Source organism: Cavia porcellus, unplaced genomic scaffold (assembly GCF_034190915.1).
Source record: "Cavia porcellus strain 051 isolate PalLab524CR breed Dunkin Hartley unplaced genomic scaffold, mCavPor4.1 scaffold_1, whole genome shotgun sequence".
In the NCBI taxonomy this organism is placed as follows: Eukaryota; Metazoa; Chordata; class Mammalia; order Rodentia; family Caviidae; genus Cavia; species Cavia porcellus.
The window spans coordinates 236,563,989-236,582,837 of record NW_026947484.1 but is presented as its reverse complement, the minus strand read 5'-3'; the positions used below and the strand labels follow the sequence as shown (position 1 = coordinate 236,582,837).

General features: G+C 42.7%; 1 protein-coding gene across 8 annotated transcripts in view; it reads right to left on the bottom strand.

The window, feature by feature from the left end:
• The window catches only part of Itsn2 (intersectin 2), a 142,926-nt gene that overhangs the window by 45,036 nt on the left and 79,041 nt on the right, over window positions 1-18,849 (bottom strand). For all 8 annotated transcript variants that reach the window (XR_010041404.1, XM_063231582.1, XM_063231593.1 and 5 more), the window contains 6 exons: window positions 12,497-12,633; window positions 9,883-10,019; window positions 8,871-8,968; window positions 5,473-5,648; window positions 5,019-5,163; window positions 1,942-2,150 (listed from right to left, as the gene is read on the bottom strand). Coding sequence is in view for 7 of the 8 variants with exons in the window: in XM_063231582.1 (XP_063087652.1) it covers window positions 1,942-2,150; window positions 5,019-5,163; window positions 5,473-5,648; window positions 8,871-8,968; window positions 9,883-10,019; window positions 12,497-12,633 (902 nt within the window). In the remaining variant the exon portion in view is untranslated. The remainder of the gene's footprint in view (window positions 1-1,941; window positions 2,151-5,018; window positions 5,164-5,472; window positions 5,649-8,870; window positions 8,969-9,882; window positions 10,020-12,496; window positions 12,634-18,849) is intronic.

Genomic DNA, 18,849 nt, shown 5'->3' with positions numbered 1-18,849 from the left:
AATCCTTTCAAGCCTCGTTATAAACTTTTACACTTTAAAGTAAGTTCAATACGATTTACAGTGTTTCTAATGTGAGAAAGTGTGCTTTTCAGATGGAACTTAAAAGATACTGGCATATTAGTAGGTGAGTAGTCTTTGGTAAAGCATTTATGGGGCTTGGCTCGGGCAACGTAGGTCTTTTATTTGTTTATGGTATATTACGTTGAAAATACAAGAATAATAAAACCTTTCTTAGATCTCAGAACAGGCATAACTTAGTTTCCAATTTAATCTAGGAAAACTGTTTTCAAAAGTCAGGAAGACTCAGGTTTACGAACTAGACGCCGGTGAGAGGCGCCAGGCCTTCAGGCCTTGGGGTAACTTCACAGTCAACAGAAGGGAACCCTTGCTGAAACACAAGGCCAGGCCTGCAGCGGCTGCCTTGCTTAGGGCTGAGTTCTCCATTACTGCACGCTCTCAAGTTATCTTTCAGAAAAAACAGGCAACTGAATGGGAAGTTAGAAGAAATACCCTCTAAAATATGTAAATGTTATCTCCCTTTGCTTAAGTTTTCTTTTGCGTAAAATGTTAAAGGAGATTAAGATATTTCCTATGAAGAGCCAAGCACAAAGCCGCCACACAAATTTCGCTATGTGTAAAGTGTTACTGTTTCATTCTTCCGAAAGTCCACCCAGTTTGAAAAGCAAATTCCTGTATTTGAACTAAATATTGTTAAGCAGAAATTCAGCACTGAAAGAACTCTTAAAAGATGATTTAGTTCAATCTTTTCATTCTATCAGTTAGAAAGCTAAGACCAAAGATTGCTCTGTAAGGTCTGGCAAGAACGTCAGAACCAGCACACAAGCCTTTTGGTTTCCCCAAACCACGAGGTCACACTGCCTTTCTATCCAGATCAGCTTGTATGTAAAACACAAAATCTAGTCACCCACTGCCATATGATAGCACTTATTTCTTTGTATTACAGATATTTGGTAACTTTTTTGTTTGTTTGTTCTGAGGCAGAGTCTAGCTATGGAGTGCAGGCTCTTCAGACGCATGCTGATCCACCTGCCTCAGACTCCCGAGGGCTGGGGTTACAGGTGTGAGCATGCCCAGCGATATTTGATAGCTTGATTCCCCAACAGACTAGGAAATAAAGGCCAGAGATCTTAACTCTCTGGCTTTTGGTTTTGCTCATCTGAAAGTTCATTTGTTTATTTCTTTCCTTATTCACGAGCTGATATAATTCAACAGTCATTATGTACTAAGATTGCACTAGGCATGAAAAAACTGAAAACTAAATACCAGCACCAACAGAGCTGGACCTGAAGCTCCATGAGGTTCCTCAATTACAATACAGGTTTAAAAGACCAGCAACTCTAGCACTCTGTGCTCTGAGCAATAGTGAAGCCACGTTTGAGGAACCTGGAGACCCAGGGACAGGAGGGCTTCAAGCTGGTAAAGGCGAGGACCTCAGGCAGGAATTATTTGGAAGCTGGGTGTGGTGCAGCACAGCTGTACTCCAGCACCCAGGAGGCTGAGGTAGGAGGATCACAAATTGAATCCCCACTCGGGTGTTAGGGAGTTAGCTCAGTGTGAAGGTCCTCAGCTCAATCTCTAGTGCAAAAACAAAACAACAAAAAAGGAAGGAAAGACTGAAAATTTTTAGTAAACAAGGGAGAAGGGCCATGAAGGAAATAAAAAAATAGCTTTTCTAACTGAGCTTATGGCACAAAGAAAGCAATACATGTATATTTTTAAGTATAATACTTAGACAATTGAAAACACACTAGGAGAATAGTCTAAAACTGGCACAAAATTCTGCAGTGTGCTTTTTCACACTAAGAACCACACTTTGGATCCCGAGCTCAAGCCTGAACTGTATCACGGCGAGTCTGTCACCCAGTGACCGCCCCACTAGCGAGGGCACCGACACCCAGTCCCACGCGAGCAGAGACTCACTCTCCAGAGCGCTTGGCTTCACTCCCAGGAATGATCTTGACGTACGATTTCGGGAACCATCCTCTCCCTCCGTGGACCTCCCCAAACCACCAGTTCTCTTGCTGCTCTAGGACGGTAATGATGTCGTGCTTTGAGAAGTTCAAGTGGTTCTCTTTCTTTGCAGTCCAGGAACAAAGGGCCTGTGCTTTCAAGTTTTCTACAACCTGCCCCTGTGAATACAAAGCCACACAGAGGAGCTAAGTAGGATACTGGGAATGTCAGCTTCCTAGCAGACAACACGCTTTCTGTTCAAACACATGGGTTTGGTGTGGTGGTGACCCAACTGCAGTCTACTAACTGTCCTAAAAGTATGTAAGAGGGACGGCCTGGTCCGGGCAGACTCCCTGAACACCCACCGTTCAGACAGCACCCTAGTACAGAGGGGAGTGGTGGGCACTCTAACCCTAACCCTAACGTCTTCTGAGTGGGCACTCTCCTTAGAATACACTCTCTGCTCTGTCACGCCCTCCCGTGCTTTCAAAGGACTTTGTAATCACTAAAGGCCTCTTAGCAGTCTCCAGTTTCTTTTCTTTACTTTCTTCTGTGTAAATTCCCTAAAGAAAGAACTGTCTTAAACTTGTTTTCCAGGATCACCCCTCCATCTCTTACGATCTAGGTTTTGCACCATCAAACTACTGAAATTATTCCAGATGAGGCTATGAATAATCACATAAAGGGAGGAGCTCTCCTCTCCTGACCTCCGAACAGTGCTGACGTCACTACACTGTAAGTCCCTGAAGCTCACTCTGGGAATTAAGGGTTCCCCTTGGGCAGCCCTCTGCCGTTCCTGCGCCACATGCCTTTCTGAACAATCTCATTTATGCCTATAAATCTATACTTCTCAGTGAGCTCCCAACCTGTACACTGACATGCCAACTAGGCATTCCCACTGGGTGTCTCTACCGCACAAACTTCAAGTTACCATGTTTGAAATGTAATTGCTTTCAGGGTTTAGGACCCCACACCCTTTCCATCTGCACTGCCTGTCAAAGACAGGACCGCGTCTTTTCAGCTGCTCAAGTTAAATTCTCTGAAAATTATCTTTAACTCCGCCTCCTTTTCACTCCTCACTTTCAATGGACTATTTTATGTCAACGCCCAGTACCACCCGTCTATTTTCATTACCACAACACTGGTTTACACTCCGCCTTGTTACTCTGTTACTGTAACAGCTCTTCTGAACTAACCACCATCTTTTGCTTCTTTTACCAATACAGCCTGCACACTACAGCTAGGAGCTCTTCTTTCAAAATCTTTCCTGCTGGTCAGTGCCAAACTGCTCACCATGGTATTAACTGCTTCGGCAACAAACCTCAACTTCACTCAGACGCGCTGCATGAATCCTGTATTTCAGCTATAAGATAAGCTATTCTCATTTTCTACAAATACTGCACTTCCCTGAAAATAAGACAGGACCAGGAGATCAGGCCTAGCACGATGTCTTTGTGGATGGTTATAACATAAGCTCCACTCCTCCACTAAGCCCAGGGAGGATCATCAGCCACGTGGATGTACTTTGTTGCAGCACATGGCAGAAATATAAAATTATAATACACAAGCAGTTATAAATAACATTGGCACTAATACTTAAATGGTAACAAATTATTATTATGTAGTTGTAAATACTCAAGTAAGCACCTCTGGATGAGAGGTAAACACACGAACTTATTGCCAGTGACCGTCAGGGTACAGACACGTTACATGAATAATGTGTGTACTTGTTACAAATGATATGCATGTGTCTATATGGATCTTTAACAACTCAATACATCATATGCTGTAACAGATGCTCTTAATCCACTCCTGTGAAATAGAGAAGTATTTTCTGAATTTTGGTGCCTGCAATTTTTTCTTCACTTTTGTGTGGATCATAATTCTTATATATCAACGCTTTTGTGGTCATTCCTGTCTCCTAAGTCTTCAGTCAACACTCAATTTAATAGAAATTTTGTAAAGCCTCATAAAGGTCGAGCCTTGGTGGGGAATTTATGGGATTAAATCACAAAAGACTGCTGTGTTGCCAAGGCACTGCAAGCAGGCTACATGGATGTGAAGCGCTTGCTTCAGGACAGCTCTGCTGATGGACAGAAGAGATGGGGCCAATGGCTCTACAGGAAATGGAGCCGAAGAATTCAGGATGGAGTCTGGGTTTGGAGAGCTATGACAACGCTCCAGAAGAAGAGGACCCAACTGACAATGGTGTTTGAATAAATGCAGATTTTTGTACATGATTGTTGTACGCGAAAAATAGGATAGCCCTTAAAAATAAGGCCTTTGGGTCTTTTGAAGCAAAAGTTACAGGAAGACTTGGCCTTCTTTTGGTGAAACAGGGCAGCTTGCATTGCTGGCTTCAGCGACTCCCAAATCGTTCTCCCGCTCCAGCAGCTCCTGCTTGGTGCAACCTTGCTTATCTCTGAAGGGCCTTCCTGTAGTGACGACTACTCCAGCTCCCAGGCTAAGATGGTCTGTCTTTTCACTCAGGACTTGGTAAGAATTTCTACTACAATTCTCACATTTTATCATTATTTGTATGTCTATCTCCTTTATTAGATTATGATCTACTTAAAGACTTACAGGGAGGAATTTTTGACTTATTTCTTCCTAAACTTTATGAACAATAAAATGCTAGAATCTCTAATTATTTAATAAACATTTATGAATGAAGGTGAATCCTATGGGATTTTATTGTGATAAAAGCCTGCAATTTCTTCTCAGAAATATCGAAGTAAAATACCTGTCTGTGGTTGTATCTAATTCAGAGGCTAAATATAAGTAACAAACTTTTAAGGTTCTCAGACAAATTGCTTGTTTTAGAAAACATAAAAAGCCCTCAAGCCCAAACTCTCATCTCTTTGGTACGATGGTAACTCACTACTGAAAATGGTCTAATAACCATTCTTCAACTTCACATCACCCTTGCAGGCTAAGAACTTTGGTTAGGTGAGTGCATAATGCCTTTGTACACCGTCTTCCTTCAATTTCATATGAATCAGAGCAAATTCGAAAAATAAAGCACACAGAACTTACACACCACATACCTGTCCATGAATAGGTGACACGGACCCAGGGGACACAGTGCGAGTGAAAGCTGACTTTTTCTGCCATGATGTATTAACAGTTAGGTTTGAAAAAGACACATTTTGATAATCAGTCACTGATGCTGGTTGCTTTGAAGAAAGTGGTCTGCAAATATAACACTTTAATATATTTAACTGTTTAGACTCTAATGAAGTACTACCAATTTATCCGTTAGTGTGTCATATACGCTCAGTTCAAACACAATTTATGGAAGAAAATAATACATGAACAAACGACTGACCCATGTTTTAATTTGACATATTTCAGTATTAGATTGGGAACAAAAGGTTCTCTTGTGTGGCAAAGTCCAGCCCTAACAAAACAATACAAGGAAGTACCGGGCTGACACAATCACATGTTAGCATTTACGTCTTGACAGCGACATAGGAATTTCACTGCCAACTCAAAACTTACTCAGAAGAAGTTGAGGTAGCAGACAAAGACACTGCAGGAGGAAGTAAGGCCTTCTTAGGGGACGCGGCTTTTTCACCAGGTGGTATCTTTTCTACATAGTTGCCTGGAAACCAGCCAAATTTTCCTTGAAAACTGCCATAAAGCCAGTCAGGCTCTCCTATGATTTTTTCATCCACCTTTGAAAACAACAAAGAAGAATTACTAACACTGCTTAGAAACCCATGCATTTACAACAGCAAAAGGTGCCGACTACAGCATTCTCACACCCAGAAGTGAACCCTCCTAGCTCTTTGTTCCTACAGTCTTCATGAATTCTTAACCAGAAAACCTCTGAAGACTGTTTTCCAATAGGTAAGGCTTTTTTTTTTAAAACAAATTAGTAGGTTACTATTTTATCTAAGTGAACACATGAAAACAGTTTTCAAAGACAAACAGTATTATACACAGCTTATGCGGGCAAACACTCTCTTGGAACCAGGCTCGTTAGGACCCGGTTTCTACTGCCGAATCGTAACTGGCCTTCCTTCTTGCTTTCTTCTCTGTCACCTTCCGTATCTCTAAATGAAGTTTATCTGCTGTCTCTCACCTTTTCAGTTTTAGGCACTGTTTATGGCTTCTGGTTATAGAAAATGAAAACTGACCTCTCGCCGGACTCTCTTACTCTGCCATTATTGTGACATCACAATTTCTGTTCAAATTATATTTAACGTTTACATTATGATTACACCAACAACATGAGTCTAGCGATATTCTGCTGATGACATTTCCCTTCTTATAATTTTTCTTTCCTTCCAGTTGATCATTATTTTGTCTTTTAGCTCTTTGCTCCTACAATCTTCATGAATTCTTAACCAGAAACCCCTGGAGACTGCTTTCCAAGCGCCGTGACACCAGCTGAGCTGTGCCAAGGGCCTTCTTGCCTCTTGCTACCCCTTCTGAACAGGCCTGCGCTCCCAGGGTGGTGGGGTCCTACGCAGCGATGAATTCCAAAGCTCTGTGCTCAGGGCTGACTTCTTTGCAAGAACACTCTGCTTTCCACCACTTGCAAGATGGTTCGACCTGGATGCTCCCTGAGAATTTCCCACTCAAGTCTCAGACCCAACTTCCCTCCACACCCACTCATCCCTAGCTCACTGTTTCTCCTAAATGCTCTATATTTCTATTATTACAATTTGCCAATGTAAGCAAACGAAAATCTCTGGCTGTTATCTCATACTTCTACAGCCAGGGACTTTGTCACTAAAAACTTTTGAATTCTTTTTAAAAACTCACTCTTACTAACCTCATTCAGGCTGTGTGTGTGCTTCACACTGAGCTACATCCCATCCTTTCTAAGTTACTTTTGAGAGAGGGGCTCCCTAAGTCACTAGTCGGCCAGGCTGGGCAGAACTTCAATCCTCAGCCTCCCGGAGTGCTGGTGGGGTGGAGTGTGCCGCCACATCCAGCAACGCCTTTTCATTTTGTTCCCAAGATTACTGTAAGCTTTACTGATCTTGGAGGTTCTGTTAACTTACACCAAATCAGGCCAGTTATCTCATCTCGACTGCCACAAACAGCGCATCACTGTACTGCCGACGTGTGCACACATCCGTTTGCCTGTGAGCCTTCTTACCGACTCCGTGTAGCACACTTTGTGTCTGCTTACTTCACTGAATAAATATGGCAGCTATCTCTCTTCTCCATCCTACTTTCCGTTAAAATCGTACAGAATCTATTAATATTTATAAAAACAGTTGAGGGAACAATTAGCATTAATTTCACATTTAAGATGCTAAATTTGATGTTTTAAAATATTTATGTGCCTGTGAAAACTCACCTATTGTAATGAATACACCTAGCACCCCCAAAAATTTCTTCATGTTCCATGGTCAATCCTGGTCTATCACTATAGATTATAGTCTGCACTTTCTAGAAATTTATATAAATAAAATCATATAATACGTATTCTTTTTCCTGTTTGTGTTCTTTCAGTCAATTATGTTGAGATCTATCCATGTTACAATGGGTATAAATCACTCATCCCTTTTTGCCCAATTTTAATTTCTGTTAGTCATGTTTGCCGCACACACTGACATTCACCATGCACTCATTTCCTTTACTGCGTCAGTAACTGCTTCATACGGATGTGTCACACTGTGTCACACTTCGCCGGCCCTCCCGCCTGCTGAGACACCGCTGAGTTGTTTCCAGTCCTTGGCTACTACGCGTGAAGCTGCCAGGAACATTTCCCTTCCCATGGACACAGCCTTCCAATCTCTTGGGGAAATATCTGAGAGTGCAACGACTAGGTCACGTGCAAAGTGCACGGTTTGCAAATAACGGCCTGTTAAGACGTAATTCACACACCATACAGAAGCTAAGTCCATGTTTGCAGCTTCTAAAACCCAGACTGCGTCCATGACGTCCCAGCAGCTCCACCAAGCGCGGCGCCCTGAATCTCCTCTTACTCCTCCACTGTACAGACTGTGATCACACAAGAAAGAGCTTTGCTCCAAGGAGAAGCGGCCTCTATCCAGTTAGGGATGCAGTTAAAAAGTAACTCCAATGCTTTTTAACACTTACCACAGAATAACTGGTCCCTCACAATTTTCCTTTCCTTTCCTTTTTTTTTTTTTTTTTTTTGGTCTTTTTGAGACAGGGTCTTTCTATGCAGTTCAGGCTGGCCTTGAATTCACTATGTAGCCCAGGCTCAGCCTCCCGAGTGCTGGGATTATAGGCGTGAGTCATCATGCGCCAAAGGTAAAATTTTCTTTTCTTTATTTTTTTGAGACATCTCACTACGTGGTTCAGGTTGGTTTAGAATTTGAGGTGATTCTCCTGCCTCAGGCTCCTGAGTGCTGTGATTACATGGTTGTGCCAACACTCCGGTGCACCATCAAAATTTTACTTTTAATTTATTAAAATAATAAAAACACTATCTTTATAATATAAAGCAATATGACAAGTGAAAAAAATACTGGACTTGGGAGTCAAAAGACAAATACTTACATTGCACTTTGGCACTGCAACGCTGACAGTTTCAATTTGTGAGAGTCTAAACTTCCTTGCCTAGAATATAGTAGTAATAACAGTTCTTGCACACTTGTGTTACATGGAGGTATATTCTAAGGCCCAAATGAGACAATGTTTATGAAATATTTTTAGAAAATAATTACTGCCAGGTGTAGTGGCACATGCTGTAATCCCCACACTTGGGAGGTTGAGGCAGGAGGGTCGCTGTGAGTTCAAGGCCAGCCTGAACTACATAATAACAACCTGTCTCAAAACAAAGAAACAAAAATCAACAGTAACAACAACAAAAAAACTATGAAAAATTTTGGTCAATGCATTATTACAGAAAGTAATTATTTTACAATGTATTCAGCTTATTTAGGAGAAAAAAGGCTTTATTTTCCTACCTGAATTATATCTCCAGAACTGAAACTCATCTCATCATGGTTTCTTGCTTCAAAGGAGTATAACGCTCTATAACTCACCAAAGCAGGAGCCGTCTCACCTAAAGAGAAGGGAACATTATAAGCTGCTGCTTGCATGTATGTACATCTTGGCTATGACTTAATAAATATCTCTAAAAAACTGAGCATCCAAAAGGTACAATGAAAATTCACAGGATGCAGACTTGTGAGGACTCAAATGTCCCGACTAATCATAAAATCGATATAAAAGCAAAGAAGGATGCTCGTCTCAAGGAAGGAGGCAGCAAAACCCAGGGAGGCGTTGTGGGGCTCTGAGGCTGTGGAGCCGTGGCCAGGCCCCACTGTGCAGCGGGAGGAGATGAAGCCAGGTTTCATCTGTGGGGTCGGAGCACAGGGAAGAACACGAAGGTCACAAACGACACCAACAAGTAACCAGGCTGGCAGGAAAAAAACCAGATTTACCAGTGAGGTAAACAGTGAGGTCAAACAGGAGAGTTCACAAACCCTCTCGACTTGGTAACATTAAAACTTGTTCACTTTCAGATTACATGCTTTAGCTTGTTCATAAGAATTGAAAGGTTTATGCAAGAAAAGGAGGACGCAATCATACTAACCTACTCTAGGAATGGTGCCAGAGGGATAAAGTATTTCTGTTGAGAAAAATTCACTGTGCAAAAACTTAACACTTTACTGTTGTTTCATTAAAATAAACAGCTTAGTTATAGTGACTGAGTAAAATATTCCAAACTATTATCAGTCCTGATGGAAGCCATGCCTGCATATTGTCCGTCAGTGGTAAACTATCCCATTTTCCTCCTGCAGGAGTAAAACTTCTGCCTCTGTTTTCAAAGGCCCTTATACGTCTCACCCAAGGTTAACCTTAGGTGTTTTTCTGGGATGACCATCCTTCCGTGCTTTATTCCTGTATCTTCTTTCTCCCACTAGGTTGCTGCACTGTCTTAAGGGAACCGAGTCTACGCCTATCTTTCCTTACCCTGCTTCTCTTCAGCTTTCCGGTCCTCTTCCTGAATTTTTTCTTGTGCTTTTTCTTCCTGAAGTCGCTTTTGTTTCTCTTCTTCCTCCTTTCTAAGACTTTCTTTCCATAAGTTTTCTTTCTCTTGCTTTGCTTTCCTTGAAGTAGAACAAAAGCAGTTTGTAAATGCCACAGTGTTTTCTTTCTTTCTTTTTTTTTTTGGTACCTAGCACTTGCCAGGCAGGTCCTTAGGCCGCTGAGCTAAATCCCTGGCCCACAATGTTTTCTGCACACTAAAAAAAAGTGTAGGGAAGTTCTGGGTCTGATGAGAACTAGCAGTGCAGAGAGTTGCAGGATGGGGGTGCGGGGAAGAGCGGAGCTCGGGGATGAAACTGGAGCCAGGCCATCAATCAGGGGGGCCCTGAGTGAGGTGGCCAGCTGGGGAGTGTACCCACAGTTTCCCACACTTCCTGTTCCCTCTTGCAGCCAATGTCCAAACCCGAGGAGAGGAGGAGGAAAACACCAAAAAGGGGCCCGTTTTGCACAAGATCTAATAATTGTCCATCCAGATTCCTCGCGAGCTCTGCCTTCCAGCTTTCACCTCCCTGGCTTCGCTAGTCCTTTACCGGCTGCTCTGGAGGTGGAAACGCTTCTGAGAAGCTTATTTTTTCATATTATCTCCTCAAAAAGCCTCTTACACTGGCTTAGGTGACGTTTTTCTCTGTAGGACCATAGGAACATGCTTCTCGCATGTTTCTATGTCATCTGATTGTCGAGATGTTTACTTTTTATTTATTTTTTTTTCAGACAGGGTCTCGCTACATAGCCCAGGCTGGCCTTCAACTCAGCAGTCCTCATGCCTCATCTTCTGAGGCTGGAATTACAGGCTGATAGTCAAGGTGACCCACGATCTGACTTAGTTATGTTACTGTTAGAACAGCTACACACTATAGCTCTCTCTTGCATGTATTTTTATGACCTTCCTAAGACGCAGAACGGCCACCACTAAATTTAGCAGCTTCTCAAGGCACAACATGGGGAGTGAAGACTAATATAACCGTGTGCCAACAGAAAATTCTAGCTGTGTCACCACTGAAAAATCCTTTGCGAGATGTTAAGTGGCAAATGAAGAACTCCACTATGTCTACTTCTGTAGCACTCTATTATTCCTGCTTAGGAGCCACAGACGTAGGGATTTTGGAATAAACAGTATTCAAGCTACCTGTCTGAATCATCTACTATATAAATTGTGGTCACAAATGTCTGCCTGGCAATTGCAAGGTCCTGAGTTTGATTCTTAGTACCAAAAAAAACAAAACAAACACACACACAGATATAAATTATGAGGAATCCAGAAACAAGTAATAATCCAGGGCTTATCAGTAACACAGGCTACCAATACTAATTTGTCAGTAAAAATGTGTTGAAAGTGGCTTTTCTGAAATCACTGAGAATGAAGCCTGGCTGGGCACAGTGGTGTACCCCAGCACTTGGAACCCCAGCACTTGTGAGGTAGGGAGATTGCTCCAAGTTTGAGACCAGCATGGGCCCCACGGTAAGCACTAGCCTGGACTACACAGCGAGATGCTGTCTCCGAAAACAAGCAAAACAGAACAAACAAATACAAAAAGAAGTCTGTGAGCTGGTAGACCACCTTTCTCACCTCCTCAGTAACTACTAGCTCCTTGTGGATGTTACTATTTACGCTACAAAAGCGAAGGAATATTGGGTCACTGATATTTGTTAACTACCCATATAATTTCCGACACTAGATAACTTGAAAGAAATGAAAGACTACAGTGGAAAAGGATTTTTTTTTTTTTTCATTTTGGGGACTGAACCCAGGGCCTCCACACTGGGTTACATCCCCTATCCTTTCTAATTATTTTAATTTTGATACTGGGTCTTGCTAAGTTGTCCAGGCTGGGCTTGAACTTGGGACCATCCTGCCTTAGTCCCCTGGCATGCTAAGATTACAAGTGCGTACCACCACAGCTGGCCAAAAAAAGAGGATCTGCTGACAGAAAAAAAACCACATGCAGTCACTGAAGGAATGGTTCTAGGCTTTACACATCCCAAGTGTTTTACTTCTCAAGAACCTGTTACGGACAATCAATACACTGAATCTTAGTGGCATACGGAGAACTGCACCAATACAGCATTGGACACAAAATCTTTTTCTATAAAATTAAATAATTGGTTTTTATGATCTTCCCAGGAAAGTAATAGATTTACTATGGAAAGACGGAACTAATGAGTGCTTATTATGTACAATACATGCTCTATATTAATTTATATAATGTTCACTACTATTTATTAGAACTGTATATATTAATGTCCTTTTTTCAGATGGAGAAACTGAGGTCTCAGAAGGTAAAGTGACTTAACAATGGATACCCACGTAGTAGGTCGTAGATGAAGAATTCTAATTCAGGTCTCACTCCGAAATCTGTATTTTTAACTAGTGAAACATAAAATTCATGACTGAAAAGGAAGCTGAATTTATAAAATTTAGAATGTGACTAGCATCCTAGTAACATTTTTTTACTTCTTTCAAATTTCAATAGTTTAACTGAAGATACAGGCAATAAAATTAGAATTCTACCAGCAATGAAGTATAAAAAAGTTATACTACCTTGTAGCCTCATCTTCTAGTTTCTTTTTCTGGATTAGTTCTAATCTTTTTCTTTCAATTTCCTTCAGCTTGTCATGTTTGATCTTATAAAGTTGTTCAAGAGCTCGTTGCTGTGTATTGTAGCTTTCTCTCAGTTCCTAAGGATAAAATGCAAATAAGTCAATACTTGTATGATTTAGCCTCATCTTATTTAATTTGATGTTCACATTAAATGACAAAAGTCCTAATGTAAGTTAAAGATTTAAACAATCTTTAAAAATCTAGGTGATAAAATCTTGAATACAAGTATTCAAGTCAAGCAGCTACTAAGACAAATATGTTGAAATGCAAAATATGTAAAAAATACTTTCATGCTAGTTCATTTCTCAAGAACACAGAATCTTCAAACCAATTCTTTAATTTGGAATGGCATTTTCAATTGAAAAGTAATTCAATTAAATACAGGAGGATAATTTGCTTATAATAACATTTAAAGAGGAATCGTCTTCCATCACTTATATATATATATAGTTCAACCAAGTAATCAGCAACTGTATCCATTATGATCTTGAACACAAGCAATTATTAAACAATTTATTCTGAAACTAAAAATGCAAAAGACAGATGTCATATCTGTCTAAAACTATGACTAAAATGAGCCAAAATAATGAAAAATACTGAATTTCAAACAGGAATTAAAATAAATAATTGAACAACTGAAATAAACTTACTGAACATCTAGTTGTGTGCTAGGGGCTAAAAAGAATCTGAAAGAATTCCAGGATCCAATTGCAAGCTGCCTCCTCCTAACTCCCCCGCCCTTGGCTTCAAAGAATTCACAATCGCTAAGTGCTCCAATGCAGGATAAAGAGGCGAGCCTTCCCAGAAGCCTGGTTTAGTTCTGCTGCGTGCTATGTCCTTCTTCCAGCACCCCCCTCCCTGTGGGAAGCTGTTCTCCCCACCTGTCTTCTGGCTTCTGGTGGGCCTGTCACTCAGCACCCCTCCCATCCCGCTCGGGGTGATCTCTACTGTGAGACTGCAGAGGGAGGGTGGGGCGGCCAGCAGGACCAGGCGGGACTGCGAGCTCTGCACCCTAGCCCCGAGCTCTGCACCCTAGCCCCGAGCTCTGCACCCTAGCCCCGAGCTCTGCACCCTAGCCCCGAGCTCTGCACCTTAGCCCCGAGCTCTGCACCCTAGCCCCGAGCTCTGCACCCTAGCCCGCCGCTCACAGCCAGGAGCAGCTCTTCTGCCATCGGTCACCACCCCTGCACTCCGCCAGTACCCACCTGGCGGCTGAACTATTTGGAGGAGGACTTCCTTCACTTGGAATCTCATTATATTAGAAGCAAAGAGATACTGGATGAAGGAGAACAACAAACAAAACAAAAACCCTGAAGTGTTCAAAAGAAATTTCATGACAAAGGTGGGAGCTACACACTATTTGGGTACGATTTGCTTTTCATTTCGTCTGTGTTTTTCATGTACGTGTGATACGTGGCTCTTCTCCAAATTTAAAATAACCCCAGTGAAATGTAAACATTTTGAACTGATTCAGGACATCAAGGAAACTGTGACAGCACCCTGAAAGACACACATGGAAAAGGGCTTTTGGAGCTGCTTCCCATGTAGCAAGAAAAGGGAGACGTGTTTAACGCCAGGCCAATATTTAGAGGGCAGACTGATGGCAATGTGCCTTGTACTGTGATAATTAAAAAGCGTTTGTTTTCAGTAGTACCTCTGTCTTACCTCTTGTTTATATATATACACATGCTTTTTTCTTACAGCTTCTCACACTAATGACACAATACAATGTTTCTTAAAATTTAAACATGACTATTTTCAACACCTCAGGTAACAGCTACAAAGCAACATAACTAAAACGAAAATTCTTATCAGACACTGAAAAAGTCAGAACTCAAAGTACTGGCTCAAGCTGAACAAATGAACACTTCGATAATACATCAATCCTGTAAATCAGGTATCAGGACCCTCTTTTTTCCTTTTTCTTTATCATGAGCATTTCTGAGGCTCAGAAGATTAAGTGACTTGGTTGAAATCCTGTAGTTCTGAATCATTTATACTGTATCATTCCATCCTGTACCATGAATTCTATACTTACTTTCAGTTGAATTAAATAACTCAATTACTGAAGTAGCTATTTTGTTTCAAAACAGCTGCTTTGCTATTTTTTGGCTGGGAAAACATTTTAAGTTTAAATGACTCAAAGGAATTTCACATAAACAGTGCTTCCTTTCTATTCTAAAAGGTGACCTGAGGCAAACAGCAGAGCGCGTGAGCACCAGGCTCTGAGGACGACCCCAGGCCCGTCTCCCAGGGCCTGTTGACCCTGGTCACCCCCGGACTTCGGGAAGCCATCGTGGGCCTGCTGCGAGGAGTGTCCACGGCAGTGAAAACTGGGAGAGAAGGCCACCACGATTCCTTGGTGGAAAGATCGCGGATGAAACCTTCTCCATGGGGTTATGTCACCATGGTTCGTGGCTCTGGCAATTTTTTTTTTTTTGGTAAAACAGGGTTTTTTTTTTGTTTTTTTTTTTTTTTTTTAAAAAAAACAGGAGTTTGCTATATGGCCCAGGCTGGCCTTGAACTCACTATGGAGCTAGTCTTGAACTCATGGAGCTCCTCCTGCCTCAGACTCTAGTGCTGGGATTACAGCTCTGTGCCTCTACAAATGGTTCACAATTTTAAAATAATTATATGCTGCATTTCATCTCAAATATTCACAATATTATTTTGAGAAGGGATCTGAAAACCACCAAATTGTTGAAAAGTCCATGGCATAAAAACAGTTGAGGCTCTGCTGTAGAAACCAGTGTTTCTTTCTACCCTGTGCCTCATGCAGCGGCTCTTAGACAAACGCCTTCTACTAGTATTAGACTTCCCTTGGAGAAACCAGGTTCGAAAGGCAGGCCTGATGCTCTCTCAGGGAGGAGGAACACGCTTCATTAACCCTTAGGATCATTCAAGTTGTAAACTTGTGCAGGCCTGCGGGATGGTGCGCTGTATAAAAGACTCCTTCTGCCGGCGTCTGAATGACCCTTTTCGGAACAATTCTCCTGGAGTACAGCCCATTCCTAATTTGGGGACTTAACTGTATTATGGTTTAGGAAAATTTTTCCTAACATCTAACTAATGCTCATTGAAGTTTTTATTTACAATCCGAAGGACTCATGTTGCTTATTGCCAAAATCAGTTAGCTTTATTACACTTGCATAAATCAAACTCCCACCTTGCCAAGGAAGGAAGGCTGTCACTAGCACAGGTTATGCTAGGTCCTGGGAAGCACAGCATAAGACTCAACTCCCTGGAGAAAGTCAGAGTTCTGGTGTTGGCAGACTCTGTCTTCCTTCCACACAAAAGCACGTTCCTAACCATCAGCCACACTAAACAGTGATAACTTCTCAACACACTGAAAGGTGTTCTGGAGATTCTGGACAATTCCTTCCCTAGTAAGAGTAATAAAAATACTGTACCTGTGTAGCACATAAAAGTTCAAAATCAGACACACGCACAAGCACTTACATCTGTGTTATTTCATTTCTACCCTGTAAGATTCTTTAAAGACAAGGCAGATATTGTTAGCTTTGTTCTACAAATGCTGAAAACAAAATATGGGGGGTAAATGACAAACAGTTACAAAACTAGCAAGTGACACCCACGTATTTTCTAGGTCCCTAAGCCAGTAATCTTTCATTGTATGTCACACTAGCATCAACAATGCATGAATTTTGAACCAGTTTCCACCCTCCCTGTGACCCCTCCTCCTGTTGATCTCTTCTGTCTTACACAAGCACCCCTTCCTCTCCCCACAGCCCTTCACATCTGCTTCACATTTCAGAGTTCACCCCGATGATAATTCTTATGCTAAAATCTGTAACTCCACGTCTCTGCCTCTTGGCCCATGTCGTATGAAAAGCCAAGACAAGACGAACCCATGAAACGTTCGGCAGCCTGGTCTGTGCTTGCACTTACGCAGATGAACATCAGCGAGAGCCACACCATCAGGCACGCTATTTTCAGTGTAGATTTACGACCGCCACCTTTAAGCCGACCCCTACACTGCCCAACAGCCTACTCTACCAAGCCTGCTGCCCCTTCCCCGTTAAGACATGCTTTACGCCACTTCTCCGCTGACACTTCCTGATCTTTCCTTTGCCTTATGAAGCCACCAGGCCAGAGCCCTGTTATCCCATTTCAAAATCAGTAAAGCTTCCTGCCTCTCCGTCCTTCCAGGCCCCCCATTCCTTGATAGCCCAATTTCCTGCCGACTCTGTCTTACAGCAGCCAGTTTCTTGCTTTTCAATAACCAGCTGCACAGCATCACACGCCTTTTCTTCTGCTGCACCGGAAGCGTTATTTCTAGGTGCTCCTGCAAGCCACGCTCCAGTTTCTCTCCTAGTGCTTCCCCAGAGACTGTGCTTTATCAATCGCCACGCACAAGTGTGTAACACACCGATTATACTCCGTCTCAGTTTCTCTTTTCCTCTTCATCTCTTGTCCTCTCGAGTCTTTCCTGTCCACCCGTTGTGTTTTCTGTCAGCCCTGTCCTCTGCGCACTCCGCAGCTGTGCACGCTCACTAACCCTTGTGACGCCCCTTCCTGCCTGATCCGTGGTTATCCAGCTTCTGCTTACCACTGTTTTTTCCAGAGAAGCCTTCACAGGTATCCTTGCTGACTGACAGTTAGAGGGTATTTTTCAGTACTGCTGTGCTGAGTGTGGATGGCCCACCTGAAGATTGTTGCCAACATACAAGGGAGAATAGGGGAGGAAGAAGTGGTGGCCCTGGTCTCCCTGTGGCTGCTGGCTCTCCCGGGGGAGCAAGCCGAGCTCCTCTCCTGACATGCACTTGGCTGTTTCCAACGTGAGAGGGGCTTGGGACCCAAGTGCTGCCGAGAATGCTTGTGGCTCACTGCTGGGGCACTCTGGCCCTTACTTTGAGCACTGCTGCCTGGTACTGGAGGGAAGATGGTGTCCTGCTCAATCTCCTTGTAGGGAGCCGAGTGACAGGCATTGCTGCCTAGATGTCTCTCTCTCTCTCTCCTATGGGCACTGCGTCTGCCTACATTAACCATAATCCTCTTCTGCTTACGTCACTTATCCGGATGTGATGGTAACCCTGTTGTATTCATCTGTTTAACCTCTTCCTGTCCCAGCTCCCGCCCTTAGCCTATAAAAGGTGTGATTATTTTCTCAATAAACCAGAGGCTTGATTGGGTTAACATCAACTTGCCTTCGTCTCTTTTTGTCTCCCCCATGTCTTTTATTTAATCCCCGTTTCTCCTCCAGGAGTTCCAAACTTGTTGATCTGCAGGCCGGATCAAGTGGCGCCCAACGTGGGGCCCCTGGCACGGAGAAGTTAACGAGGGAGCCGTTCGAGAGACAGCCGGCTTAAACCGAAAGTGAAAGCAAATTGAACCAGAGACCTCGGCCGAGGAATGAGTAAACTGAATCAAGGATTAAAGTTTGAAGCAACAGGACATTAAATCAAGTGCCGAGACCTACACAGACGACTACCCGACGTCCTGCCCGAGTCACGGTGAATAAACGGCAACCCCATTTCCCTTTCCCGACATGGGTCAAGTATTGAGCGAACACGAAGTGTTCGTCGGAGGCCTTATAAAGGCATTAAAGACAAGAGAGATAAGGGTTAAAAAACAAGAATTATTACAATATTTTCAGTTTATTCATAAGGTTTGCCCTTGGTTCCCCCTAGAGGGTTCTATAGATACCAAGAGGTGAAATACAGTAAGAGATGTTTTAAAAGATTATTATAGAGTTTTCGGTCCAGAAAAGGTTCCTGTGACCACCTTTACATATTGGAATTTAATTTCTGAGCTGCTTGCCCAGAGGCATGCAGACCCTCAGGTTGAGGAGACAGTTGCACTGGGTAAAGCTGCCTTGCACGACTCCGTTAAATCTACCTCAAAACAGTCCTCAAAAAAATCTGAAGCCTCTGATTTCTCAGATGCAGAGAATGATGGCCTGTTAGAGGTCCTTGTACATGGTGATCTGCCACCACTTCCACCTGTTGACATGATCAACAGGTCCCAGGATGGCAGCCCGCCACTCCCTGTGCCTCCATGGCCAATTGGGGATTCATATAAGCCTTTAGAAACAACCTTAACTCTGAAAAGCTTGCAGCCGCAAGGCAGCTGGTGCAGGACCAGTTAGATGCAGGCCACATTGTTCCTAGTAATTCCCCTTGAAACACACCTATCTTTGTTATCCTGAAAAGGTCAGAAAGTGGAGGCTGCTACAAGACCTTAGGGCGATAAATAAGACAATGGTCTTAATGGGGCCCCTACAGCCAGGCCTCCCCTCACCCAGTGCCATTCCTTTAGGATTTTTTAAAATT